The sequence below is a fragment of the Hyaloscypha bicolor genome (assembly GCF_002865645.1).
Source record: "Hyaloscypha bicolor E unplaced genomic scaffold K444scaffold_157, whole genome shotgun sequence".
NCBI classification, from domain to species: domain Eukaryota; kingdom Fungi; phylum Ascomycota; class Leotiomycetes; order Helotiales; family Hyaloscyphaceae; genus Hyaloscypha; species Hyaloscypha bicolor.
The window spans coordinates 60,027-86,448 of record NW_020194659.1 but is presented as its reverse complement, the minus strand read 5'-3'; the positions used below and the strand labels follow the sequence as shown (position 1 = coordinate 86,448).

Genomic DNA, 26,422 nt, shown 5'->3' with positions numbered 1-26,422 from the left:
GCGACTCTACACCGAACTCTGACGTCCCCGGCGTCGTCGTCGTCGTTCGAAGATGCGAATATGACTTTCCATGATGCGGGCATCCATTCGCCCATCCCCGGCTCTCCCCCCGACCTCACCTCTTCGAAGTCCTCGAAATCCTCGTCCTTCCACTCCTCATACCAGTCTGATGACAACACCGTGCTCTCTGATGTCGGCAATTTCGAGGAAATCGGCCTGGATGACGAGTCCAGGGCCGAGGCGGAGATTGGCGACTTCGCCGTGAAGACGACCATCAACCCCTACGATGCCACCTTTGCCAGCGATCTGCGGACGACGGCAAAGCAGAGGAAGCGCATCCCGATGGCCACCACACACGGCAATCGAGTACAGAGGGAATTGACCGCTGGAAAGCCTCGACCCGCGTATCCGAGCCTGCGAGGCCAGGTCAAGAGCGCGACGTCCGTTGGCTTGGGATTGCAGCCCATACCTAACGGAGCTGGCATGCCTCGGCGAGGTTTCAGTAGCCCGAATACAACATCTTTCCCAGTAATGAAACGAAACCGCAGTTCAAGTCCGAATATACCGATGAATCCGCGCTATAATCTCTCCACAAGTTCACTGAAGACAAGGAGGGGCAGTTGGCAGTCGAATCGGGAAAGAAAGTCTGCAAAAGAGTTGGAAAAGGAGTGCGATGAGGATGATGGAGATGATGTCCCGGATGAGTGCTATCTCGAGAACGTCCCGATTTCACCACGGCCTCCTCAACAACGAACCCTCAGCACGCCCCCGTCTACATCCACAAGTCCGGAGAGACCCCAGAAGGACAAGACCAAGGGCCTAGGCAATGGAACATCACCGAGACCTGCTGAGCAGGGAGAATTACGATCACCAAAATCTCCGAGAAATGGGATGCAGCGCGGAGCGAGCATGGGCCAGTTCCCAATCAGCCACGATGCCTTCGCTAAGGGCCGAGCAAAGAGTTGGACAGTTGCGCTGTCAGAATTGAGCGAAGAAGCCAAAGCATTGACGGAGGCATTGGAGGCACATGCAGACACGGAAGAGCAGGGGGATCCAAGGCAGCGGAGGAGTTTCAACAGCACAAATCGACCTACCATCGACAAACCCCGAGTCAAGTCTGCGATTGCTGAATTACCACCTCTGCGAAGGACTGATATCATGATTGATCCTCTACCAATATCGAAGGAGAAGGAAGCGGTTCTGTCTCGGACACGTCCATCCTGGCTCCCTCCCAAAGATCCCGCCGAAGAGAAGCGACATCTAAAGGAATACCAGAGGATGATGGCACAAGCCGCCGAAGCGGAAAAGAGGAAAGAGGCGGAACGAAATGCAAAGACTACCTGCAGAGATGACACTGCCAGTTCCCTGCTGCGGATCTGGGAAGAGCATGTTCTACCGAATTGGGATGTGGCAACACGCCAGAAACGAACGAGAGAACTCTGGTGGAGGGGCATTGCTCCCAGGAGTCGAGGTGATGTGTGGACGAAGGCAATTGGGAACGAACTCGGTTTGTCAGACTCTTCATACACAGCTGCTCTTCGTCGAGCGCAGGCTTTAGAGACAACGATCAAGAGGGGCTCCCAGTTGTCTGCAGACGAGGAGATGAAGAAGTCTTGGCTGAATAAGATTGAACATGATGTCCGGAAGACCTATCCCGAGTTGAAAATCTTTCAGCCGGATGGGCCGCTGCATAGCTCTCTATTGGATGTTTTGAAAGCATACGCCATGTACCGCAGTGATGTTGGATATATTCACGGGACAAGTGTAAGCATTCTCTCTTCCTTGGGTTTTCTCCATATCTAACACACTACAGACAATCGCCGCCTTGCTTCTTCTCAATCTGCCCACACCTTCATCTGCTTTCTGCGCACTCTCCAACATTCTCAACCGACCCTTACCACTCTCCTTCCATACCGGTGACCCAGGCGCAACATCACGAGCATACTCTCTCCTCTTATCAACACTGAAGCTCAAATCACCTCGGCTACAGACACACCTCACATCCCCCCAATTGAACCTCAACCATGATGTCTACCTCAAAGACGTCTTCACATCCCTCTTCACCGAATCCCTAAGTTTGGATAATGCAACAAGACTGTGGGACGTAATGGTCTTCGAAGGCGACGCGGTTCTAGTCCGTGCAGGCGTCGCATACCTCACAGCCATGGAAGGCAAACTCTTTGGTGCAGAGAGCGAGAGGCAGGTATATGATATAGTCAGACACGGATTGGATAATCTTGGGGAGGAGGAGTGGATGAAAGCAGTGAGAACCGCGGGGAAATCGTAATATTTGATCGAATGGAGAACGGAGAACGGAACGGAAGGAGAATACAGATGGCGCTCCAGACGGGATGGATTTACAAGTTGATGAGTGAGTGGACGACGAGTTACGAGATAGTACATAGGGTTCTTTAACATAATGTATATATGTATATTTTGGGTCAGAGAAATGTGTCTTTTGTTACTTCCGTTTCCCCAAGTATCAGGTGGTAGATCATTCTCTCATCTACATCGTACATCAGAAGTCTGAACCAACCCAACTATTACTCCTAAACTTCTCAAATTTACCATCCCATCAAACCTTCGCAGACGTCTGCGGCGTGTAAGGATACTCCACACTCTCAACACCCCCTTTCTCATCAAGTGAAAAGATGAACTCGTCGGCTCCTGCCTTCCCATACACAGTTGCATCCGCAATGATCCACCCTGAAGTCGAATCAGGTACCAGATCTGGATCCGTGACGTTCGAGATAACTCCAAAGACAGCCCTAGAAGACACCCTGTCCCCTCTGGAAATAGAAGTTGTCAGCGTTGTTGGGTACAGCCGAACATTGGCATCTGCAGGGTCGATCAAGACAGTACCGTTCCGAAGCATCCCCAACTCTGCCGCCAAAGTTCCCTTGCGCCAAAGAAATAAAGATCGGAAATACCCCCGGAAATGCCGTCCCGTTGCTGATCCATCACCAATCCCAATCCAAGGCTGCCCCCTTCGCTCGTCGACGAGAAACTCGAGTTCACCTCCCCACCTTTCACCGCATACTGTCCCGTCAACACCGGAGCGGCCTGCAATCTAGCGGCATCTTCTAACGCGTCGAAGTACGCATCAACGGCAAGTCCCACAAGTACATCTACATTTATCGAGAATCCGGCAGCGAGCACGGCGAACCCAACGCCATAGTCGGGGATAAGGACCAGCTAGCTAGCATAGGCGCTGAGCTTTCCGTCTCTGGTGTGAAAGTCGACCCAGCTGCCGGAAGAGGAGAGGATTGAACGCCTGATGGTGGACAGGTCGTGGGTGCTGGACCAGACGCCTCCTGTTCTATACCATGAAACCCAGTACAAGACACCACTTTGAACAAAGATTTCACTTACGGCCACAGCTCCCCGAGGTCGTAGCTCCAATGCGTAGTGTTTGTATCATCGGGAATCACTCCCAGCGCATCATCGGGCTTGACTTAGCTTGTGTGTGTAAGTTTGAGAGCTTTGAACATCTTTTCGGACATCGTCTTGCCGAAGTCTTGACCGTTGATAGTTTCTAATGCATATGAGAGAATCTGAAATGCTGAGTTGCAGTACACTAGGCTTGGGAAAGTTGCGAAGCCAGTGAGGAACTGTGAGCGAGAGCAGAGAGGTGGTGTGCCACCCGGGGGGGGGTCTCGTCTGGATTAAACTGTGGGAGGCCGAGTTCTGAGAAGAGGAAGTCGACCCGGGAGATAACAACCCAGTCATCTATAGCAACAACTTAATGGCTGTATTTGAATGGGAACGGGAATGAAGCACATAGAATCAGGACCAAGACCAGCCAGATGGCTCACCAACGCACCGATCGTAACCTCGCTCCACGCAATCCTCTTCACAGAATCTTCATTGCCATCGTAACTAGCAGCAAGTAACTCATGCACATACTTTGTAATCGGTTCATTGAACTTAGTATCTCCATCTGCGATCCAAAACGCATAGACAGTAAGCAGTTTCGTGCAACTCCCGATTCAGTAAATCGTGTCTCCGTCAGCGGTTTTCACGCCAAGTGAGGTATCGGAGAGGAAGGATGGCGTGTAGTGGTATTTGTATAGGGGAGTTGAATCGGTGGCGAAGAAGAACTCGAAGGAGAATGGGGTGGTGGTGTTGTCGAAGGGGCTGCGGGTAGTGATTCCAGTGTCTAGGGCGCATTGGACGAGGGAGTTGAATTTTGAGTGCGCGGTGGGGATGGTGGGGTCTGTGGATAAAGCCCGAGGAGCTGGGAATGCTAGGCCAAGGAAGGTTGAGGGTGAGAAGGAGAAAGCGACTTGTAGTGGGAGGAAAAGTGCACCACAAACTATGACAGGACTTTTGACGCAAACCATTGTTAAGAATTAGATGTTAGACAGAGCATTAGTTAGGTTACATTCCGTTCCTCGAAGCTCTTTCTCTTGTCCCTATATGCAAACTTTTAATATTCGAATATGACAAAGGAGTCCCCTCATTCGCCAATTCATATCTCCGCTGCTTACCTTTGTAATGTAGTTGTATGAGGCCGTGTAACGACCGAATTATTGGTTCCCTCGCTTAGTAACGAGTTAAAAGGGTAAGCAACAACTTTGCATCATTTTCTCATTTCTGCCACAGTAAAAGAGGAAGCGTTTCATTGGTCTGTGATGCGGTAAAGCTTGGGCACCATCGTTCGTGGGCGAGAGTGGCGAAGGTGAGGCGAGCTTCTATGACGTCGGTGCGTCATTTCTCCCACGGTGGGTGGCAAATCTTCTCTTCCCCTACAAAGAAGGAGCTGGAACTTAGATCTTGGCACGAGATCCTGCGTGGAAGGCTGGTACAATGCCCTGGTATAAATGCGCCGCTCTTACAATTCCGTTTCGCTGGGACGAAATTGTGTTATAAACACTTCAAAAGTTTTGCACAACCTCCAGGTTCATCACTGGAAAAGAAGAAAAAAATGCAAACGTCATAATGAAGTACAAATTTACATCGAAATGGGAAATAAAGGTATTGAGTGCACCGAAGTATCGAACTTTTGAAGTGTTCCAATGGCGTTTCTGTGGGAGAAGGGCTTATGTAGAAAAACAAAAGAGAAGAGAGTTGGAATGTAGGCCTTTTATTACAAACCGGAAGACAATCTTGTCTGTATTTGCTCGTCCCTTCATATCCGCTACCTCGGGAGTGCCTTTGCGCCACTTCCCTGTTGAGCTCCTTGCATACAGGCCGAGAAATATTGTTGCTTACAAGGCAAATATGGTTGCCACCAAAACCGCTGGAGCTGGGTAGAAGGCTTCAGCCCAAAGTGGTAAATGGGGTTGTTGCTTGCATTTCGGCCGTGCTAATGGCAGACTCATTGGGGTGGGCCCTCAAAATGACCACGTTTAGCGAGCCAACCCCTGAAGAAGCGAGAAATGAAATGCAGGCACCAAGCCCAATTTGGCAAATGGGGTTGGCTGGTGCATACTGCCGACGATTCAATGTTATATACGAACGACGTCAAATTGGCTTTGGCTGAAAAGCCCTTGAAAAGCTGCATACTAACAAATATATTTCTAAGCAGCTGTGTAATCATATCTGCATGGTTGTACCGAGTTTTCGTGAGCTATAAATCAAGCCTTCTTGCTCAAGAAAGAGATTCGAATCGCATCACCAACATTTGATTGAATCTTTAACCTCACTACCAAGACTCTCATTGGCTTTTTCCAAATATCCTCAAACCTTTGTTGTGTTTTATCTATTCAAAATGGATTCTACGAAGACTTACCTCATAACCGGTGCGAATCGAGGTATGTCGCGGCCTATATCAAAATCATTAGTCCAAACTAACTGCATGATTTAGGACTGGGTAGAGGGTTGCTCGAAACTCTTATACAACGACCGAACACAGTTGTCGTTGCTGGTGTCAGAAATCCATCTGACTCGTCTTCCAAATCGCTCGAGTCGCTTTCAACCGGGCCTGGCAGCAAAGTTATTGTTGTGTTCATCGACAGTAACGACGACGCCTCAGCTGAGAAAGCCATCGATGTTCTTCAAACCCAACACAACATCAACAAGATTGATACAGTTGTGGCAAATGCTGGCATCTCAAAATATTACGGACCGGCGACAATTACACCCATTAGCGAAGTTCGAGAACATTTCGAGGTCAATGTAGTTGGCACTATTGTCCTCTTCCAAGCTGTGTGGCCACTGCTGAAGACTTCGTCACATCCAATGTTTATGGCCCTCTCTAGCGGGGTAGCAAGCCTCGGCGACATGGAATCTCTCCCTTTGCCCGCCACTGCGTACGGCATGTCGAAAGTCGCAGTAAACTACATGGTTCGCAAGATCCACTTTGAAAATCCCGAGCTTACTGCTTTTGTCATGAGTCCTGGGTAAGTACTTTCCGAGCTTTGGTTAAGGCAAAACTGACTTTGGCGTTATGATAGATGGGTTCAGACAGACATGGGGAATCTGGGAGCGACATCCGTCGGAATGGAAAAAGCCCCCGTTACTGTCGAGCAGAGCATAAATGGAATGCTGTCGAAGGTAATGCCCTTTTTATTCTTTAGATACCTTTTCTATTGCTAGTCCATTACTGACATCTGCCGAAGCTTGACCACGCGACCCGGGAGAGCATATCTGGCACCTTTCAATCATTCGATGAGACCCAGTACAACTGGTAAGCTAGAGAGTAGCTGGACAACTTAATAAATTACTTCGTTTTCAAGTTCGTAGTTAGCGAATCAGGGAGCAATAGGAAACCTGTTAGAAAGCTTTTATTTGAAATCTATGGTGCGATGAACAGCTTCAAGTACTCAGACAGCAAATCTTGAGACTTCAACTGGAAGACTTCATCGATCCACCACATCTCAGAAATTACGTCCATGACTTCATCCCAGTTTCGATATACCAGTGACACTCTGGACCGTAATAACGCTTTCACGGCCCAAGCACGGTCTGCTTCATTGTCGGCGGCACAGCCAGCCATTATAATAGTCCACGTGCGGACACTGTCTAGCTCCTCAACCCAGAGCATTTCATTGCCATCGAGAAGGTTGTGTAGTTTTGTAGCTTGCACATTGGTCACAACGGGTGCTATACCAAATTTCCTTCTAACTTCAGCAAGAAAGAAAATGGCACCCAGTCTGCACATTTCTTGCACAGCATCCGCGGGGGGTTTCCCTTTAGCGGCTGCTTGGATAGTCAGCAGTCTATGGAGAGTGGGATAAAAACCAAATCCGGGGAAGTTATCATCATCCCACTGAATCCTTAGCGGAGGCTCCACCGTCAACGCCGCGATCAAGAAACTGAGCCCAGTGAATGCATCCAGTATTTCGACTGATGACAGAAGGGAGGGAACTCCGCTAACCTGCAAGGCCTTGTCTCGATGCTGCAAACCACGGGAAATGTGAACAGCCGAATACGGGTTTTTGATGACGTGGAACGGAGGTGAAAAGCGAGGAATAGTGTCTTGAGCAGCGCAGGCATTGAGCTCAATCCAGAACAATGATAGTCTGATGTAAGTGGCAGACTCTATTGACAGCAGACCTCCACGAAGGTCTAACATGATCTGAAATCCGGCAAAGTGCCGAGTAAAATGGTCGAACCGGAGAGCAATAAACTAAAGACCAAGTCAGCAGGAATCATTACGGGACAGTTATGGCTAACAGCGTGACACATCAGCTTTATCAAGTTAGCCGGACGTAAATCTGCCTGAGCATGGCTCTACGGACCCCGAGAATAGCTCCTAACATTTCATCCGTAACTTTCTGATTGACATTTCTAATTCGCTGATTGACAGATGTCATGGCAGCTTGTACATGAGTCAATTCAACAATATCGTCTTCTGGGCTTGGAATGGTACGCAAAGTTTTCCGGTGCATTGCTGCGTTTGCAATTACGAGATGCATCGCAGCGGGATCAACCATTCCCAGTGAGAACCAGTAATTTCTGAAGGGCTGGAAAGCGACCTGGCCGGAAGCCCAAACTTAGATCACACGAAGTCAGTCTTGTCGCATTAATTCGCAAAAGAGTGAACAGAGCAGAGATCGGTCACAACAACTTACTATGATGCACCAGCTCAAGTTCTCTACTGCTCATGTTGATCGGATATCTTCCAAATGGGTTCGAACGTGAAGCTCCAAGCAGGGCTGCAGCAATCGAGGGCGAGCCTGTGGGTACCATGAGTAAAGCCCCCGAAGGCTCGGGTATCGGAGGAGCGGGTGATGCGGAAGAAGAGGAAGAAGAGGAGGTGCTGTCCACTGAATGAGCTTGTGAGTAAAGTATCTAAAATAAGCCAGAGCCGATGCCTTACGATGACGCTGTCTTTGGGCAAGATATTCAGCCAAATCCTCATCCTGTAATATAACTGTCCGTGGGGGAGGTTTCCGCCTTTTCCAAGGACGCATAACATGTTTTCGCACTAGTTGCTGAGTGTTCTTTTGTGCAGCTGCGTTGTGAGACGGAGTCGACACAACGAATTCGAATTTCGTTCCCTCTCGAGAAGGCCGCATGGCGCTATAGACGGTACGAAGTCTTGTCCCAGGGTGTGTGATGGGATGTACGTGGTCAGGAACGTATAGCAGCTCGACATTACTTGCCACAACGCACACTATCCCGAAAGCAGGCAATGGCTAATGATTTGCATATATGGTCACGTACAGTGCTGAAGCCAGATCTGAGGTGGTTTGACCGCGTATTGTATATTGACAATCATTTCGAGTAGAGCAAAGAACCGTCAGCAGAAGTATATCGAATTTGTAATGTTCATGAAGATGACTAATCATAGTGTGTAAGCGCACCAGGCGAGGCTAGGCGCGGAGAAACTGGCTGAGCACTCGCGGTGGGCATAAAAAGCGGCACTAAATTCTCGATCTCCCAAGTCAACGTGGAACATTTGAGAAAAACTCTCAACGAAAATTCCCTCGATTTGTTCTAGAATTAAAACCTCCAAGTTCATATGTAGTTTGACCGTCGGACCCTCGTTACTCAATCATACGCATCGAATGTCCGAATCCACAGCATCCTGCGGCAATTTCGACGAAAGGCTATGAAATACTCTCCCCTCTTTGATCACAGCTAAGAAATTATTTTCTGGATTGTCAAATATAGAGGTATTGTCAAACGGATGCTCATTCAGAATGAGCATATCAGCAGCAAAGTTGGCCTTGATCTGACCCAAAAAGTCCGACAGTCCAAACTTCCGAGCTGGATTGATGGTGGCACTTTGTAGGATTGCCTTCGGACTCAAGACCTGCGCTCTCAATGCAAACTCTTTCGTTTGTGCAATACCGAGAAGACCCAGAAGATCTATTCCAAAACAAAAAGTCGAGGGGACAAAGATGTAAGCATTTTCCATGTGTTGTGACGAGATGATCACCCCGGATGAGATTTTGACGGTACAATTGGGGAAAATGGTGCCAGAGACAGGGTCGCAGAGGTTGGCGTTTTTGATGATATAGGCCTTTTGCGGCCGTGGTTTTCAAGGTTTGAGGAGTCGTTCGGCTGTCATTTTCAGGGATGTGATGTTGTGGAGTCCCGGGGATTTCGATCAGTGAAAATGCGGTTGGAGACCGGGCAACTGAACTTGAAGTGATCAAAATGGAAAATACTGAGGTGGAGACCAAGCACCGTGAACCTCGACAGTTTCGTGAAGTGTTGTGATGTGATGTAATGAGGACGTGTTGCGCCACAGCCAAGAGAGAGATCGTCAAACGCCAGTGTGTCAAATGATTTAGTTTGATTTGATTATAGCCTCTGAATCAAATCAAATCAAGTCAAAATCTACTTAATCAAATCATAATCAACTATAATTAACTATAGTTGATTATAGTTAATTATTTAGTCACGTGAGCGTACACGTGCGCTCGGAGGTTCGAAGGCGAGATAAGGCTAAAATTAGGCTTAGGCTAGTCCGTATCCGGTATCGCTTAAGGCGCTCCTTACTAAATCGGGTATCGCGCTGCTTGGTAAGCGAAGCGGCGCGAGCCGAAGGCGCTAAAACCTCCTCGATTTTCTAGTAATTCTTCGCCACCTTATAAATCTTATTATTATAAATAAATTAGCTAAAAATAGGGTCTCTTACAAATAGACGCTTTAAAATTAGAGGGTTTTATCTAATTAGACGCTTATTAAATAATCTTCTAGATTCTAGAGGATTTACATATAAATAAGTGATTTTCCTCAGGTTGCTTTCTTCTCCCTTTACTTTATATATAAATATCTCAACAATTATAGCTCCAATTAAGAAGATTTCGACTATAAACTTACTTGTTTTTACTCGATATATTCGAAAATGTCTCAATAATCTTTAATTAACTTTAATATCCCTCAAAATAGGGAGAAATAAAAAAGGATAAATAAGGATAAAAAAGATAAAGAAGAGGTTTCTAAGAAAGATAACCAGTTTTTTACACCCGATTTAGACTAGCTTTATACTCTTATATATATTCTATAAGTTTTGTTTATACCTTATTAATATAGCCGTTAGTTATTTAATAATCTTTTAAGTTACTTGAGAAATTCAAGTTTTCTTAGTATCACGTAATGATTATAGTTAATTATAATTAATTATAATCATAATCAAATCAAATCAAGTCAAAATTTGCTGAATCAAATCATAATCAACTATAATTAACTATAGTTAATTATAATTAATTAGCCTTGATTTTTTTTTGACACACTGTCAAACGCTAGCGGCAAACAGTTCTATGCTGCAGACCCAATAGGGTTGCCAGCAATCTTTCCTTTCTTCCAAGTTGATATCAATGACTGTACGCACTTCGTTTCAACCAAGTCAATCGTATCTCAAGATAAGCACAATCAAAAATGTTCACCAGGTATCGCCGATATCCCATAAAAAGGGTTATAATATATGAGGCGTTGACTTCTTATATTACTGCTTTCGTCTCCTTTCTGGTTACTTGGTTGAATTTTTTTGAGTTGTACTTCATTATGGCAGACATTGAAGTCAACACCCGCCTCATAGGCGAATCAGTTGTTGTTTAAGGAAATCCGGCGTGGATGAGTGGAGAGATGAGCCATGATAACATTGGTACTGTAATAACTTTCATGGAAAAGGATCTGACAAATGCCATTTGATAATAGAAAGTCTATGGAGGGGACGAGAGAGAAATGACAAAATTAATTATTCGCATGCACCCTGGGTATCTTCTCACACTATCACATTACTCCCCGCCCCGAAAAACAGGTAGACGAAGGAAATTACAAAATTTAGACAAAAACAGGGCTTTGAAAATGCTCCGCTCGCCTGCCGCGATATTTTCACTCCTTCCTGCCCTCTCCCATCACATTATAAAGTCAATACAGCTTATGTAGGTTTGGTCGGATTCCCTGGAGTCCCAGAACCATTGAACAACACAGACGCCCGCGGTCGAGCATTGTGAACTGACGTCAGGCATTGTGATGTTGAATTGTGTCTGGTTCTTTGGAATATCTGTCGCTGTACTCGCATATACTGGAAAGTAGATGAGTTGCTTGCTTATCATCGTGTTCGACGCCGTATCGACGATGGAGACATTCGCTGTACCGGTATGCTTGGCTTGAATATCGACTTTGATAGGAACCACCTGGCCGGCGGTGAAGTTCTGAATGTTGGCAGAGTTGTCGTCGAACTGCAGGCCCTTGCAAAGGCTGACGTCGCATGAAGCGGGGTGAAAATCCTTCTGTGAGGCACCGATTTCGATGAGTTGCTGGATGTCTCCGTACTCATTTGATTGGAGGTTGTCGGTGACTTGCTGACCGCAGACTGCTTTCATGGCAGCCCCAGCTGAACGTGCGGTAGGAGAAGTGATGATTCCATGGCCATTGGCTATGGTGGCAAATGCCAAGGGAAAGAACGAAGAATGCATTATTGTCGGAGTTGGATTACAAAGTACTATCTTGAAACAGATTGAATTGGTTAGAAAGGAGAGTTGCAAAAGAGTGACTTGAAGATATCAGTGTGTCAAAGGATTATTCAAGTTATTCAAGTTATTCATGAATATTCATGAATAACTTGAATAAAATATGAGTAACGAGTAGCTTAAATAAGTTGAGTAAAATAGAATAATTATTCATGAATAACCATGAATAACCATGAATAATCACACAAGTCACGTGGTTGCAATAAATTAATATATATTTAAATTTTTAAAAAAGAACTAAGATACCTATTAAGCAGCCTTATATAAGGTAAGCTAGTACTTATATAAGGGTACTTAAATACTAATTTTCTATAATAATAAACTAGAAGTATTACTAAGGTTCGATTCGCTTACCAAGCGCCATTACTACCTGATTGGGTGGTGAGGTGGCGCTAGGTGCGTGCCCTCCCGGAGTCTTACCTGACTAGGCTAGCTCTATCACGTGTATAGATCACGTGCGTTATTCAAGTTATTCATGAATATTCATGAATAACTTTAATAATATATGAATAAAATAAGAGTAACGGGTTTTATACTTGACTAAAATAAGAGTAATGGCCATTATTCTATTTTACTCTATTCATTTGACACACTGGAAGATATGCAGAATTACTTTCTGGCTCGATTTCGTGATATATATCCCGCCTGCGGAAGGCATTGCGCTTCATCGCAAGACCGGATGGATGCGTGAAAGCTTGAATAGGCGAGCGACTCCAGCCCAAAAGAGGATGAGATTATGCCGAGCATAGACGGAGAACACTTGTGTTGATGGAAGCATGGCATCTCAAGTTCTCCCGAGCGGTCATGAAACAACGTTTCTTCCGCCAAGATTTGAATGTAAGCCTGGGATTGTGTGAGATCTACGTCTGTGCAGACTCATCCGAAAAGTTTCACGCATCATGAGATGCGGATGGTTTCTAGTTGGTAAAGAGAGTTCCCAGTCTAGCCGTTTTGAGTACTCATGCGCGAGAAATGCGTCTCTGTGCGCCCGTGTTGTCAATCTCCTTCATGTCGCTCGGGAACTTTTGGATGGCCTTCCCCAATTGCCCCAACACCCCAATCTTTTGCTTTGAAATCTGCCCGGACTGTACAAAACCCGAAAAAGAACACGATCCGATTTGATATCGCATGCTTGTTGGGCTAGCCGCGGACTCAAATTGGAAGAGTGACCGGCCTGACCAAGCCGTGCCAGCGTACTGTCAAACCTTAGCTGAAATTGTGAGACGCGATGAGAAATAAGTAATCTTCTTTCAGCTCCGAAACAAGATCTCTGATGTTATTGAGAGTTGGTAATAGCTATCAGGCAGTCTAATGATATCCATCCGGTCCCATATCCCAAGATAGATGATCAATATCGACGCTTTGAATAGCCTTGCTATCAAATTGTAAAAGAAAACCAGGAGCATTCCGTCTAGACAGATTGCAGGTTCAAGTAGGAGTAATCTCCTTGGTATCCTGAGAAAACTTCGTTTGACGTTCAGAGCAGCTTCAATGTTCACTACTCTGAGGACATTGGCTGTGTTGGTATAGTTGAACCGGTTCCAGTTTGTGGTCACCATATGGCGCCCATTGTTGACGAACCTGAGGCCGACAGGAGAAGTACCCATTTGAACGGCGACGAGAAGGGCGTTTAAGTGGTCCGTCTCCATTTTTATAAGATCAAACGCGAGGAGCGTATTGTTCTCTCTTTCAGTAACCCAGACTTGCTTCCTATCGGGGAGACTGCAACTCGGGCCCCGTAGCAGCTTGCATCGGTGGACACGGGAGACCTCAACTGCCCCACGGAAGGTGGTGTTGCTTGTGGATTCCTGGCTCACAAACACATATTTATTATCAGTGGAGATCGTTGCGTGAGTAGCGTTGTGTTTCAGGGTGCCATTCAAAAACTGTGTGATCGAATCCGCGTAGCCAGAGCTTGCCTTGCAAACGTCGACTGCGGCCGACCTGGACCAGTGCACACGTATACAATCCCCTTCTCACGAGTAATAGCGAGCCCACCCACAGGGAAATAGCTATGGAAGAATGTTGCAGGCAGCGTGATCTCACGGGCCAGGGTTTGGCGCGAACATCGATGTATTTAAGATGACAAAATTTGCCCCGTCTGATTCTGGCAAATGTAATCTCGTTGCTGGCGTAGACAAGCCCGAGGGTGTAGTTGGGAACTGTTAGATTGCCTGTGCGGAGGTTGAGCGTCCTTTGGCTAGGAGCGTTGCGCCGACGGATTGAGAACCAGGCACAGAGTCGCACCGACACAAAGCAGAGAACAGAGAAAGGGGGATACAAAAACGGCAAAGATCCAATATCTAATTGGACACGCCATGCTACAGCCATGGTCAGTCATAACGCTATGAGAAAAGTGCCAAATGATATACCTGTAGAATTTGGCCGACATATTAATGATTATGGATACCAAATTCTGGGTCGGCCTCGTGGAGATTGTCCCTAGTCGCAATGGGCGGTTCGAAGTCGACATTTTTGATGGCTTCATATTTAGAACGGCGCTTCCCCGTTTGGTTTGTACAGTGCAGGGCGATACTTTGTAGCATGGAAGTAAAATCTTGTCTTCGCATTCCACCCGTTTTGGAAGTAAGATCTGGGATCTGCAAAGTGCATGCCAGTTACTCTGACCTGCCATAGGTGACGCAGCCCTGCTGCGACCCTTGAAATCGACCGGGGTGCCATTGGCAGGGTCGATTGTGGGGGAAGAGAGTGATGCTAATCGCTCAACTTATCAGTGGGCGAGAATGGGCCAAAGAAGGCCATGAAGTAAGCCCCTTGCGGTATCAAAGCTTAGACCAACTGAAGGCAACGACAAAAGAAAACAAATGGGCAAAGGGCTACCTGGCCAGCTCGAAATGGTAGAGCGTCTTTATTTTTGCTTCTGTATTCATTCCGAAAATAAACGCTGCCAGGACGCAGCGTTTTTTTCTGCCGGTGCACGTGACTAGCTAAATTCCTCACTGGAAAAGCCCATTTGGGAATGGCCATATATTCCTCACTAGTAATAATAACTGTCAAACTGTACTCGACCCGCATAGTCAGCTAATTTAGCTCTGGAGTCCCAAGTACATTTTTAATTATAAGTTATATAAGTAAAGGGAAGTAACTAAAGGATCTTTTCTGGCTTATTCCTCACTGGCACAGGCTATTCCCGAATATAATATGCATTCCTCACTGGCACAGGCTATTCCCGAATATAATATGCATTCCCCAGTGGCATAGGCTATTCCCAAATATAATATGCATTCCCCAGTAGCATAGGCCATTCCCGAATACAACAAGCATTCTCCAGTGGCATAGGCCATTCCCGAATATAATATGTATTCCCTAGTGGCATAGGCTATTCCCGAATATAATATGTATTCCTCACTGGCACAGGCTATTCCCGAATACAACAAGCATTCTCCAGTAATATAGTAATAAAGGAAGTAAGGAGATTACTTAATAGGCAATTAATTAGCAAGCAATCAATATCCTTATTAGTTAGCCTCTCTCTCTTATTACCCAAATTACTTGTTCTGAATAAGGAAACTGCCCCCAATTTTCTTAAAAACGCTGCCGCTCGCGGCAGCGTTTTCAATAGCGGGGTAAGTAGTAGTTTATTATTATTATTTGAGATAACTCGCCCGCAACGAGGTGTTTCCTTGAATGGAGAACGAGGAGCTACTATTAGTACATTATACTATAACTCTACTAATTTTTTCTACAAGAAAAATGCTCGTTATTATCGTAATAATTAATCAAAGGGGCCTTGCGATCGGGCGTACGCTTCACTCGGGCGGTGAGGGATGTGCGCGCTAGCCGCATCTGGGGCGCAGGTGCGGCAGCGTTTTTTTTTGTGGTGATAATCTTACATTCACCAAAAATATGAAGACACTGCCGCACAATCAACACCGAACCAGAAATGTTCCCATGGGCGAGGAAGCAGACAGGGTTGCTTCTAGCACCGATTTCCGCACAAATTTTGCGAGTTAGTGGTCGCTGGCATCTCACCAGGGCTTGGGCTACGGAGCATGCCTTCATCTGTAGAAGTCAGGAAGGCGGATATAAGAATTTGTGGGGAAAAGCTGAGGCCTCGAGGACATTGTACGTGGAGGCTGCGACTCTTCAACGCTGGACCTTCCTGGCTCACTTGCACCACACGACGCCCGGAGAGCACGATGCGTTTTATTCCGGACCAAAGTGCTGGTGGGACAGTATCTCGTCAATAGTAACGGTTGAGGCTGTTTAAGAGAGATAAGGTTATCTCGTACGGGAAAGACTAAAACGACCCCCCCCCCCGGTGTCGATTAGGGGTGTCGATTGGGGCTGGGGTATTTAATTGGCTACCTGAGCTCTTTAAAAATCTGAAATTAGATTTTTCAATATAAGTCTAAGCTAGTATATTATAACCCCTGTATTATAATCACGTGCTCTCTAATTTATAATAAAAAGATTCCTTAAAATAATATTTTAATTTTAGGAAGTCTATATACTAATTTATTAAGTTTTAGTTTTTGAGCCCTATAAGGCCTTATAAATTATAGTCTTATAGAGCTCTTAGATCTGGTTTTAGGGACTTTTACGCTAAATTTCTAGGCTTACTTAAGCTTATCTATAGGCTATAAAATATAAAACTTTTAACTTATTTAATTCAAAGAGCTATTACTAATCCAAAGTTTATAAAAAGTTTATATTTAAATAGCGTTTAATTAGCGCTATAAGAAAATAAAACAAGTATTAAATTATATTAATTTATTACAGAGTTAAATTAAAATGAAGAAAAAGCCAGAGTTTTGGTGTTCCTGTCCGAGCGCCTAGCCTGCTCCCAATCGACACCGTGGGGGGGGTCGTTTTAGTCTTTCCCTCTCGTACTCGAGTAAATCGGCCTTATCTAGTTCAGGCTAGCCCTGTTCGGCTTGCTCTTGGGAATCTTCCGAGTCCCGACCACTTCCCGTTCTACAAAACCTCGTGTTTTTGACGTCGCAGTCAAGCCTCATGTTCCACGACCTTCTCGGAAGAAGCATTGAATTCCACGATGCTACAACCGAGCACAGATCATCCAATTCCAGGAGCGGCTGACCAGTGCAACATCTGAAATGGCCTTAACATCTCGTGCCACCTTTGAAGGTGTAGATCTCTGCCAAAGTGCCGGCGGCCGTAATACGAGAAGAGGCAGATGATCACAAGTTGCATCACCACTTCACTTAGGTACAAGCCATTGCCCGAGGTAGGAGCAGCTGTCGAAAGATGCCTCGCATGGAAAGCGTTCCCTATAAGAGGGAGGTCAACCTCCGCTGAAGCGAACACATCCCAAATCCCCCTCCCGGCATCCATACGCAGACCAGAGCTTTCAAAAAAGTTCAATTCAGTTCAGGCAGTACTGGAGATACAATGGCACTCCTTCTTAAGTTTGCACTTGCAGCATCTGCCATCATTGGCCTCGTATCCTCCCTCGCAGCAGATATTACAGGAAGACAAACTTGGGTACCTGGTACGCAGAACAACACGCGAGAGTTCTATCCCAGCATGGTAGTTACGGACGGGTATAGAACCTACGAAGGGTGGACAAGTGAGTGATGATCCCATCCTTTGCGGACTCGAGCGACACTGACTCTTGCCAGTCGAGACTTATCACACTGGTGCCGGCCAGGCAGATCCGGTCTTCACTCCCAATGCCACTTCCTGAGCCTTCCTCAATGGAACGCACCTCCAATTTGACGTTAATCAATATCCCTTCTCTCTGAATGCCTTCCCTTCCGATTCGATATATTCCAGATGGAAACCGACTACCATCATGGCCGGGTATGGCTCTGGGAGTTTCTATAATGACGGACCCAATGGCATACAGGTGGATAATTCCGAGCACGATGGATGGATAGTCTGCGAGTGGTATCATGGGGATAACGCTCCGGTAGGCCATGAGGAGAAACCCCTTTCCCATCTCTGTCCGTCTCATGAATAGAGACAATGTCCCAATATTATCTAGAACACTCCGGATCGAGCAAAATGCTAACTCCCTCGTTCCCCGTATTTAGCAACTCTTTCAAATGATTAAATTCTTCGATAATGTGGGACTGAACCCTTATACCGACATTCCAGCCACATGCTCGAGAGTCCTCCTGATTCCACAATGGATATGAATGGCACGGAAGTACCTATCAAGAATTCCCTCTCCAAGAAACTCAGGCACGGGAGAGCTGTGGCTTAAAGATTTTGGCGCGTCTGGAATTCATTCTGGAGTCTTATAGATGCTGAGAGGAAATTTGGGAAGTGCATTTTATCGGGCGGCTTTCGATTGCATTGCCTAATACTGTTGTTCGAAAACCAAGCCTTACCTTTTGGCCACATGTTGGGTCTTCTCCGACCAAACGAGTGAGTCTACGACTCTTCTCCGTTCGCGTGGTCTCTGGTTCGTTTTCAATTTAAAGCAACCTAGCCTTCTCCTCGTGTGTGTTTGGCTTTCCATGCACGTCTCCCTACTTCTATAACCCACATATTTCATATTTTGCTGTCTTAACCTGCAGATAGAATCTTCCACCAGTAATCGGAGAGAATTCCAAGAGATGGGATCAGCCCTCGGCCTTGCGTTGACATCCTGCACGGGCTTGAGCGTTCAGGGTCAATACCGAAGTGAGGCCGAAGTTGGGGTGGGATCTGTACCGCCACAACTTACCTGCATGACGCTATCATGGCGACTCCTCGGGCAAAGGAAAGCACAGGGTTCTTCATCACAATGAAATTTGCCGCCTTTGACTTCCATGGCTTCTCAAGTGGAGATCTGCCCCGCAATAGCAATGTGAGTCGTACTCAATGAGGACGGGCCCGAAAATAAAGATGTTAAGCGGTCTGATATAAATACTCCAATGCCACAACTTTAAATATCTCAATTTCTTTGAATTGGAGCTTCAAACCAGCTAACTTCTCATGATGTTTCCTCCGCTCTTGACTCTCACCTTCCTGGCTTCAGCAATCAGCGCCAACCCAATAGTCTCAAGGAACCAATCCACCTCATCTGGGCAAGCACCTATTGTAACAATCCGCAACGGCTCATATTACGGCTCGCACTCCTCGACGTATGCTCAAGACTACTTTCTCGGAATCCCATTTGCACAGCCGCCTTTGGAGGAGCTTCGATTTGCAAATCCTCAGCCATTGAATTGGGCCTGGACTGGAGTGCTTCCGGCGACAAACTACGCATATGTGAGTCACTTAGCTACTGACCGGGCAATTACTAAGAGAGACAGGAATGTATTGGCTATGGTGGTGATCAAGTGGGGTACCAGCAAGTAAGTTGAGCTTTAATCCGAATTGGCATACAGCTAACGATCCGCTTCAGAGTGAGGACTGCTTGTATCTGAATGTGGTGCGGCCATCCGGCTACGAGAACACGAGTCTGCCGGTCGCTGTCTGGATCCATGGTCAGTGTGCCTCCTCTGCTGTAACCAGAGACTGACAGATATGTAGGTGGTGGGTTTTTTGATGGGGGGGCGCCTGATCTACGATACAATTTATCCTTCATTGTTCAAAATTCCGTCAACATCGGAAAGCCGATTATTGCCGCCAGCATCGCCTATCGACTTGGTCCTTTCGGGTTCTTGAATGGAAATGATGTTGCAAGAGCAGGTGTGGCCAATCTTGGACTCAAGGACCAGAGGTTGGCACTTCATTGGATTCAAGAGAATATCGCTGGTTTTGGAGGTATGTAAATGGCAGGAACGATGAACCACCCGCTGACCGAAACAGGCGATCCCTCCAAAGTTACCATCTGGGGTGAAAGTGCAGGAGCTCTGAGTGTTGGCTTTCACCTGGTTGCATTTAACGGTCGAGACGATAAGCTTTTTCGAGCAGGGATAATGGAGTCTGGCAACCCTGTCTATTCTTCGGCAACCAATGGATCAGACTGGTACCAACCTAGGTATGCGCTTCTTGTGGCAGCTGCCGGATGCAGCAATTCTACCGACTCTTTAGACTGCCTCCGAAGACTTCCTCTCTTTGTTTTAAATAATGTCCTCAACAAAACCGAGTTCAACAGCGGATGGGGCCCTGCTTTCGATGGCGACTTCATCGCCAGGCTTGGTAGTGAGCAGCTGGCAGATGGATCTTTCGTTCATGTCCCCGTGATATCTGGGGCAAATACGGATGAAGGAACTGCATTCAGTCCCCTGGGTATCAACGAAACGGCGGACTTTGTTTACTATCTCAACAGTGAGTCTTCAAATCTGACAAGTGGAACACTCTAGCTGAACGCACACAGCCACCACATCTGCTCAAAATGCATGGCCGGGGGACATTGTGCAGGAGATATTGGAAGCCTATCCTTCTGATCCAAATAAAGGAATACCAAGTTCTCAAACCCTGGGCGGCGATGTCGTGCTTGGCTCTCCATACGGTGCCCAGTTTCGACGCAGTGCTGCCTACTTTGGCGACCAAATGTTCATTGCAGGAAGAAGACTGACCTGCCATACCTGGGCTTCAGCCAATGTACCCGCTTACTGCTATCGATTCAACGCGGTGCCCGCCACAAGCATCTGGCCTCAGGGAGCCACGCATTTCACCGAGGTAGCCTTTGTCTTCAATAATGTTCAAGGCCTTGGATATACCGTCAATCCGTTCTCTAACAGGAGCGAGAGCTACACGCAGCTCAGCAGCTTGATGAGCAAGTCTTGGGCAAGCTTCGTCTATGACCTTGATCCGAATCGGTGGGTGGGAAGGGATGCAACTGTGCCTGCTTGGCCTGCCTACAGCGTGGAAAGTCCGATGAATATGGTTTGGGAAGCGAACATCACAAGTCACACAGAATCGGACACATTTAGGGCTGAGGGGATAAGCATTCTGAACGCGAATTGGAAACTCATCGTTCGCTAGCTGTAAATAGTGGATGAAATGCACTCAACTAGTGTTCAGTAATTGGAGGGATGACACATATATGGGTATCTTCATTTTATTCTAGGCCTCTCCCAAGAAGGAGAATTCTCAGTGGAAATTACGACGTGACCAATGAACTACATGCGCGATGAGCTGGAAGTGACGCTTTAATTTTCTGCAAATATGCGCTCCGTGAGGACCCCTGAGAAATTTCCATACACTATAAAGTTCTAAGAAGGCGATGGCTACCTCGATCTCACACATAGCTCTCAGAGTCTCACCTTGTTCGATATCTCCTTCGTCCAGGAAGCTCCATTGGCTTTTTCTTCAATTTTTAACCTGCATTGTGCTCAATCAATTTCCAAAACCAGTTTTAGCGATGGCTCGACTCTCTAAAGATGGTAACGGGGAGAAGAAAACCGATCGCCGCCTTGAGGTCATTTTGCTGGTCTCCCCAGATGCGCCACAAGCTCTCTGCAGGCTGCCCTGGAGTCTTCATACCTATACTTCTCACCAACGATGCATATGGATAATCTTATTTCCATACGGAAGGGTTTATTTTATTTTATTTGACAGCTTGGAGCTCGGGAGCTTAACAAGAGCCTGCATGCTCACTTGTCTTTGGAGTTCCGCCCCCTGACTCTTTCGCCCCCTCTTGCAATTCGGGAGTTACCCATGATAATTCGATGACTGAAAGGATACATTATGCCCTACCCTGAGCGGCTTCAGTTTGTTATCGACGCAGCGCGGAAGGAGGAACGCGAACTACCACAGATAATTCTGCAGTGCTCCATAAATTATTTGATCGCTATGGAGCCACCCGGGACTTTCCTGGATTGGTGTTTGTTGACGACCTTATGGATATGTTTCCAACCGCCCGAATTATCTTGAATCAGCGAGCCTTAGGAGAGGTGTGGGCTGTCAGTGAGCAATTCGCTGCAATATCTCCACCGCAAGACGTATCTGGCAAACGGTTTTCTCATTAAGACGGGACCGGCTGTACTAGTAGGCAATTTATGAAACTATGAAAGTTTTTGCGCGAAAGTGCTGGGCTAGACACAAACAACCCGTTGACTCTCGAAACTTATGCCATGCACGATCAGTGGGTGAGAGCTGAGGCAGGGAAGCGAGCGAGAAAGGTTCTGGAGTGGCAAGCGGAAGAAGGACGGAAGCCTCTTGCTGCTTTCTTAGGGAAGCCGGCGCCGAATGTTCTTTTTCCTCGTATGAATGATTAGAGGGCCATAATGAGTGCGAAAACCATTTTGACAACCAAGAGCTTGCTGGCATGGCCTGCATTGGCAGGGGTGCTGTATGCTGGGGTTTGGTTTGGGAGGAAGTGGCTATATCCTTTCCTGAGTCGTTGTTCTGCCGGCGCGTAGGGTGCAGGGGTTTTGTTAAAATTTTTAGGGATAAAATCTCGAGGCTGGCAGAAGCACTCTGAACGCTGGCACACACTTCACTTGACCCCACAGTCGCTATGATACAGCAATTACAAAGCTGCTGATATTTCCTATTGAGGCTTCCTCCCGTAAACAAAATACAAGTAATATTGCGAATGAACAGCTGGATCTCTCATCTCTCGCCGCACAGCAGCGAGGAAAACCTCAACCTTTACGGGATCCCACTTGGCAACACGGGTGAGCAGGCCAAACGCAATACCGTGGATCCCTTCCGTCATCTGATATTGCTGGAACAATCCAACCTCGCGCATCCTTCTATCAGGCATCCAGCCACCGAGGGGCAAATCAAAGACAGTCTCGGTAACTTCTTCATATCCTGCTTTTTCGAGCATCCCCTGAAACTTTTGCGCGACAGCCAGGTCAATGCCAATGCCCTGCCCAACTTCAGCCAAGACGTCGTAGAAAGCCTGGATCTGAGAATTCGCAGGCAATGAATTATCATATGACGTTGGAATCACATGCATTTCAACAATCTCAATCCAGCCACCCGGCTTGAGAGCCCTTTAGCCACGCAATTAGCAGGTCACAAAAAAAAAAAAGTAATGTGACCACTACATACCGCATTGCTTGATCGAGAAGTTTTGGCCAATTACGGATGCCATGAAATAAATAGCGGCAATGGACAAAATCAAGACTGTCTGTTTTGTAGAGCCATTCGTCTTCGGCATCATCTATTTCAAAATTGAGATTTGGAGGAACCCTAACCAAATTAGCATTTCCAAGGTTCTCCGTTTGATAATCATGGGCCTCGTCGGCTCTTCATGTCTTCTCATACAATTAACTGAACTGACCTACCAGGTGGGTTGAATTGGACTTAGATCCGTTGCAATCACCTGAGTAAATTAGCCATTGGATCGGTATACTCAAATTGACGTTTGTACTTGAGCCGAAGGATATGCGTCCGCTGCACATTACTGTTTAGTAAAGTTTACGAATACAAGGTAGACAAACTGACCAAATTCGATAGCCCATATGCCTACACGTTGTCAAAAGGATAATTACCGATTGTTCAAGGGGAGATACCTGTTCCCGTTCCTATATCAACAACACGCTGTGGATGGTTCCCAATTGGCGCTCTGTGTAGTCGAGGAGTCAGAAATTCCCCGATCTAGACTATTTCGGGAGAGCTAGCACAGTGTCCTAAGAGAGACCGTCGAGTGCTCGGATACAAGATAGGGTCGTACTTACAAATGCAGTCGACCTTCTGTGATCAACATCGAAATGTGATGTTTCATGTCTTCTCGATCCATCTCAGTCTGATGAAACTCGTCAACAATGATTTCGACGTACGTGGAAAGGGTCATTATACCTCATCGTTTGGTAACATGTAGCGGCCTTCTTTGTAGCCATGGTACCTAAGAAATATTAGGCTGATTCACCTCAAAAGGATCCGGAAACCTGACCTTCTGCCATTTTCAAAAACATAGTCTCTTGCTTCAGAGAGGAGGGAAGCGTATTCCGAGCGATTTCTTTCCTTTCAGCATTAATAAGTAGCTAAAGTGTTCACATTTCACTCACGCTGAATCATCTCCTCCATACGCCGAATCTCCGTCGGCTTCACGCCCCCCAAAATCCGAGGCAGCCTAGATAGATAATCAGTCATTCCAGTTACATGAACAAAGCAAAGCATGCCCACCTCGTCGTCATTTTCATTAGACGGTGTGCTCACTTGTACTGGATTGAGACCGCCAGGGTCGCTAGTTAGACTCGGCGAGGCATTTCCGGGGCTGGATCCCGTGGAGTTGTTCGGCGGTGAATCGTCGCTGGCGCGCTCAGGGCTCATTGTACCGCAACGCCACGGGGGCGAAGACGTCTCCACCTTGTTCTTCTCCATGTCTGTCGGTCTCGTCGCGTCGCTTTGCAGCTCATAAATGAGGTCTGCTCTGGGCGTCGCGACTTTGAGTTTGAGTTGATCATCTGCGAGAAGGCCGTTATCTGACAGTTCGTCCGACGCCTACCGAAGGCCACGATAAATTGTCACGTGGGGGGTCTGCAGAGGCGGCGCGAACCGTTACGTAATATCCTTGATATCCCACCTAGTGATTAACAAACAAAATCTCAAGTTCTGTTCACTCATCGCTCACAGGGGATTGATAATTAGGTCTATCGAGCAAGTGTCTGCAGTAAGAGCTCTCAACTCTGGCTTCCCAGACATGGCGTCTTCTGGATCGGAAGAAAAGCCGGATCTGCATGTTATGATAATCGGGGCGGGTAGGAGCTTATTCTCTGCGCAAACTCCTGCAGGCTTAGCTAACGCATGTAGGTGTCACCGGTTTACTGATTGCGCAAGGGCTTAAGAATGTATGTTGAAAGGCAATAAAATCGATTGCCACTCATCCATCGCGAGTCCCCGCTGACGCGAGCAAAGAATGGCATCAGCTTCTCAATCTTTGAATCCGAATCTACAAGCTCTCGTCCAAGGAGTCGAGAATGGGGAATGTCCATTCATTGGTCACGTCCTCTACTGAAAGAGTTGCTCCCAGACGAACTGCTTGACAAGATCCGAGAAGCGCAAGTGGATCCCAGTTATGATACTTCCAACCCGAAGGGATACGCTGTCCCTTTCTACAACGCCAAGACGGGAGAGCACATTGTAGATATCCCAATGGTCAACGCCATTCGAGTTTCGAGGAGGAAAATGCGTGCCCTCTGCGCCGAGGGCATCGACATTCTGGTAAGTGCCTCGTTCATTTTCGGCCATAGATGTCTCAGTTTCTGATCAGTATGGATATAGTATGGCAAAAAACTCGTTTCGCTAACCTCCACACCTTCTGATGTTACCGGAACCTTCGCCGATGGGACTACTGCTACAGGTTCCATATGCATTGGAACAGACGGGGCGCAATCAGCTGTTCGTCAACTGGCATTACCTGGTGAAACTGGCAGGGCTATTCCTTTGGAAGTCGTTTTGTACAATCTTAATGTTTGCTACGGTGATGCCGAGAAGTCCAAGGCTGTGCGAAGCGTTCACTTTATGAACTCCGTAGCGCTACATCCGGAGAAGAATCTATCAATCTGGACATCAAGCAAGAGAACCTCCACTTCCCCGAAGGATCTGCTAACTTTTGGCAGTCCAAGATGTTCCTGATGCTAACAAACCGGAAACGTGGCAATATCAGATCATGCCAACCTGGCTTGCAGATGGTAAAACTCACGAAGGCGGTGCAAAAGGACTCGTAGAGCTCAAAGAGGTTGCAGCTCACCTTGCTGAGCCTTGGAAATCCTCCCTTTTGTGGATCCCAGACGACACAGACGTGACTTATAGCTCTGTATCATACTGGCCAACCATTGAGTGGGACAGCCAACACGGTACCCTTACGTTGGCAGGAGACAGTGCGCACCCAGTCCCGCCTCATCGAGGCCAAGGTGAGTTTTCATTGTACGAATCGGGGAAAGAACGGTCATTAGCTAACGATAAACAGGACTCAACCACGGCATTGCAGACGCGCATAACTTCATCAAGGCTGTATTAGATATCAAGAATGGGACAAGGACGAAGGGTGTGGCGATTGAGGAATACAACGCTGAGTTGGTTAAGAGAGGCGCGGATGAAGTAGAGACAAGTCGAAGGAATGCACTGCTGGTGCACGATTTTGGTAGGTTTATTCGATACCGAATCGATATTTCTTCTTTGGGAGCTGAGAGCCTGGGAGCTTCTCAAAAGCCAGCATAGGCATTTTGGTGTCGTAAGCTGGCTTCCCAGCTCCTGAAATCTCTTTAGAATTTCAGCGAAGACTCCATACTAATTCGATGATAGAGAAATTCATGGACTCACCAGTACTTAATAAACAGGGGTACGGTAAATCAAAGGTCAACTAGGTAGCAGAATCAGTCACATAGGATCACGAAGTCATGAAGCGATCGAGGTCCACCCTTGTTCGGCGTTCATTTGCCAAGTCCAATCTAGTCATCTGAGGACCTTGACATGAAGCCGTCTCTAGAGACTCTGCAATGCTGCGCCTTCACAGGAATAATTCCCACTTCAGAAATCCTTGAGGACTCCTCCACTACTGATAGCTGACTGTTCTCTCAAGGAGCTGGACTTGAGAGCGAAGGAGGATCCTCAGTGCCTGCCATTGCACTTCTAATTGTAGGTCAAAGCAAAGGCTTATTGTATTCTGCGTCGTACATCTCTCAGCATCTTCCAGCAAGCGTGCTGTTACTTACCTCTCATGCCGCATATTGTGTCATAAGTCAGATTCTTCAGCCTCATTTTGATGCGATCATGTGAGCATGGCT

General features: G+C 46.8%; 11 protein-coding genes across 11 annotated transcripts; 7 read left to right on the top strand and 4 right to left on the bottom strand.

Moving 5' to 3' along the window:
• Positions 1–60: 60 nt before the first annotated feature.
• Positions 61–2,287, top strand: K444DRAFT_646808 (uncharacterized protein; the record flags this gene model as incomplete). The annotated part of the gene is made up of 2 exons (XM_024885249.1): positions 61–1,764; positions 1,814–2,287. The coding sequence occupies 2 exons, from the start codon at positions 61–63 to the stop codon at positions 2,285–2,287; spliced, it is 2,178 nt and encodes a 725-aa protein (XP_024730156.1).
• Positions 2,288–5,713: 3,426 nt separating this feature from the next.
• K444DRAFT_702488 (NAD(P)-binding protein) lies at positions 5,714–6,635 on the top strand (the record flags this gene model as incomplete). Its single annotated transcript, XM_024888055.1, has 4 exons — positions 5,714–5,756; positions 5,810–6,344; positions 6,399–6,498; positions 6,564–6,635. 4 exons carry the CDS (start codon positions 5,714–5,716, stop codon positions 6,633–6,635), a joined length of 750 nt encoding a protein of 249 aa, XP_024730155.1.
• Positions 6,636–6,739: 104 nt separating this feature from the next.
• On the bottom strand, positions 6,740–8,052 carry K444DRAFT_646806 (uncharacterized protein; the record flags this gene model as incomplete). Its single annotated transcript, XM_024885248.1, has 3 exons — positions 6,740–7,573; positions 7,656–7,939; positions 8,019–8,052. The coding sequence occupies 3 exons, from the start codon at positions 8,050–8,052 to the stop codon at positions 6,740–6,742; spliced, it is 1,152 nt and encodes a 383-aa protein (XP_024730154.1).
• A 922-nt stretch (positions 8,053–8,974) lies between these two features.
• On the bottom strand, positions 8,975–9,280 carry K444DRAFT_511663 (uncharacterized protein; the record flags this gene model as incomplete). The annotated part of the gene is made up of 1 exon (XM_024873472.1): positions 8,975–9,280. A coding segment is annotated over one exon (306 nt), but the record flags the coding sequence as incomplete, so codon positions are not given.
• A 1,987-nt stretch (positions 9,281–11,267) lies between these two features.
• On the bottom strand, positions 11,268–11,789 carry K444DRAFT_493752 (uncharacterized protein; the record flags this gene model as incomplete). The annotated part of the gene is made up of 1 exon (XM_024873249.1): positions 11,268–11,789. A coding segment is annotated over one exon (522 nt), but the record flags the coding sequence as incomplete, so codon positions are not given.
• A 3,965-nt stretch (positions 11,790–15,754) lies between these two features.
• On the top strand, positions 15,755–16,252 carry K444DRAFT_619223 (uncharacterized protein). The gene has a single exon (XM_024881475.1). It carries the CDS (start codon positions 15,781–15,783, stop codon positions 16,105–16,107), a length of 327 nt encoding a protein of 108 aa, XP_024730151.1. The 5' UTR covers positions 15,755–15,780; the 3' UTR covers positions 16,108–16,252.
• Positions 16,253–17,546: 1,294 nt separating this feature from the next.
• Positions 17,547–18,030, top strand: K444DRAFT_171655 (uncharacterized protein). Its single transcript, XM_024870742.1, has 2 exons — positions 17,547–17,769; positions 17,894–18,030. The coding sequence occupies exons 1-2, from the start codon at positions 17,653–17,655 to the stop codon at positions 17,996–17,998; spliced, it is 222 nt and encodes a 73-aa protein (XP_024730150.1). The 5' UTR covers positions 17,547–17,652; the 3' UTR covers positions 17,999–18,030.
• Positions 18,031–18,617: 587 nt separating this feature from the next.
• K444DRAFT_171657 (alpha/beta-hydrolase) lies at positions 18,618–20,777 on the top strand. The gene is made up of 6 exons (XM_024870743.1): positions 18,618–19,058; positions 19,103–19,144; positions 19,195–19,276; positions 19,323–19,556; positions 19,602–20,063; positions 20,113–20,777. The coding sequence occupies exons 1-6, from the start codon at positions 18,783–18,785 to the stop codon at positions 20,721–20,723; spliced, it is 1,707 nt and encodes a 568-aa protein (XP_024730149.1). The 5' UTR covers positions 18,618–18,782; the 3' UTR covers positions 20,724–20,777.
• Positions 20,778–21,167: 390 nt separating this feature from the next.
• Positions 21,168–21,709, top strand: K444DRAFT_541900 (uncharacterized protein; the record flags this gene model as incomplete). The annotated part of the gene is made up of 2 exons (XM_024875834.1): positions 21,168–21,276; positions 21,444–21,709. Coding segments are annotated over 2 exons (375 nt in total), but the record flags the coding sequence as incomplete, so codon positions are not given.
• Positions 21,710–22,188: 479 nt separating this feature from the next.
• K444DRAFT_619219 (S-adenosyl-L-methionine-dependent methyltransferase) lies at positions 22,189–24,116 on the bottom strand. Its single transcript, XM_024881474.1, has 11 exons — positions 23,820–24,116; positions 23,702–23,766; positions 23,587–23,652; positions 23,493–23,538; positions 23,372–23,439; positions 23,207–23,259; positions 23,139–23,159; positions 23,065–23,087; positions 22,979–23,016; positions 22,743–22,883; positions 22,189–22,684 (listed from the first exon to the last, which is right to left on the bottom strand). Exons 1-11 carry the CDS (start codon positions 24,015–24,017, stop codon positions 22,234–22,236), a joined length of 1,170 nt encoding a protein of 389 aa, XP_024730147.1. The 5' UTR covers positions 24,018–24,116; the 3' UTR covers positions 22,189–22,233.
• A 134-nt stretch (positions 24,117–24,250) lies between these two features.
• On the top strand, positions 24,251–26,138 carry K444DRAFT_668238 (FAD/NAD(P)-binding domain-containing protein). The gene is made up of 7 exons (XM_024887385.1): positions 24,251–24,394; positions 24,447–24,484; positions 24,552–24,857; positions 24,918–25,209; positions 25,256–25,549; positions 25,606–25,779; positions 25,941–26,138. Exons 1-7 carry the CDS (start codon positions 24,337–24,339, stop codon positions 26,000–26,002), a joined length of 1,224 nt encoding a protein of 407 aa, XP_024730146.1. The 5' UTR covers positions 24,251–24,336; the 3' UTR covers positions 26,003–26,138.
• The last annotated feature ends 284 nt before the right edge of the window (positions 26,139–26,422 follow it).

Bases quoted from the DNA above. Each gene is read 5' to 3' on its own strand.
- K444DRAFT_619223 (XM_024881475.1), top strand. From the start codon at position 15,781: ATGTTCCCATGGGCGAGGAAGCAGACAGGGTTGCTTCTAGCACCGATT.
- K444DRAFT_171655 (XM_024870742.1), top strand. From the start codon at position 17,653: ATGGCCGGGTATGGCTCTGGGAGTTTCTATAATGACGGACCCAATGGC. The intron at 17,770-17,893 runs GTAGGCCATGAG...CCCCGTATTTAG, and splicing joins ATCATGGGGATAACGCTCCG to CAACTCTTTCAAATGATTAA.
- K444DRAFT_171657 (XM_024870743.1), top strand. From the start codon at position 18,783: ATGATGTTTCCTCCGCTCTTGACTCTCACCTTCCTGGCTTCAGCAATC. The intron at 19,557-19,601 runs GTATGTAAATGG...TGACCGAAACAG, and splicing joins GAATATCGCTGGTTTTGGAG to GCGATCCCTCCAAAGTTACC. The intron at 20,064-20,112 runs GTGAGTCTTCAA...GAACGCACACAG, and splicing joins CTTTGTTTACTATCTCAACA to CCACCACATCTGCTCAAAAT.
- K444DRAFT_619219 (XM_024881474.1), bottom strand. From the start codon at position 24,017: ATGGAGAAGAACAAGGTGGAGACGTCTTCGCCCCCGTGGCGTTGCGGT. The intron at 23,440-23,492 runs GTATAATGACCC...GAGTTTCATCAG, and splicing joins ACATGTTACCAAACGATGAG to ACTGAGATGGATCGAGAAGA. The intron at 22,884-22,978 runs GTAGGTCAGTTC...TAATTTGGTTAG, and splicing joins AGTCCAATTCAACCCACCTG to GGTTCCTCCAAATCTCAATT.
- K444DRAFT_668238 (XM_024887385.1), top strand. From the start codon at position 24,337: ATGGCGTCTTCTGGATCGGAAGAAAAGCCGGATCTGCATGTTATGATA. The intron at 24,858-24,917 runs GTAAGTGCCTCG...GTATGGATATAG, and splicing joins CCGAGGGCATCGACATTCTG to TATGGCAAAAAACTCGTTTC. The intron at 25,780-25,940 runs GTAGGTTTATTC...ATTCGATGATAG, and splicing joins ACTGCTGGTGCACGATTTTG to AGAAATTCATGGACTCACCA.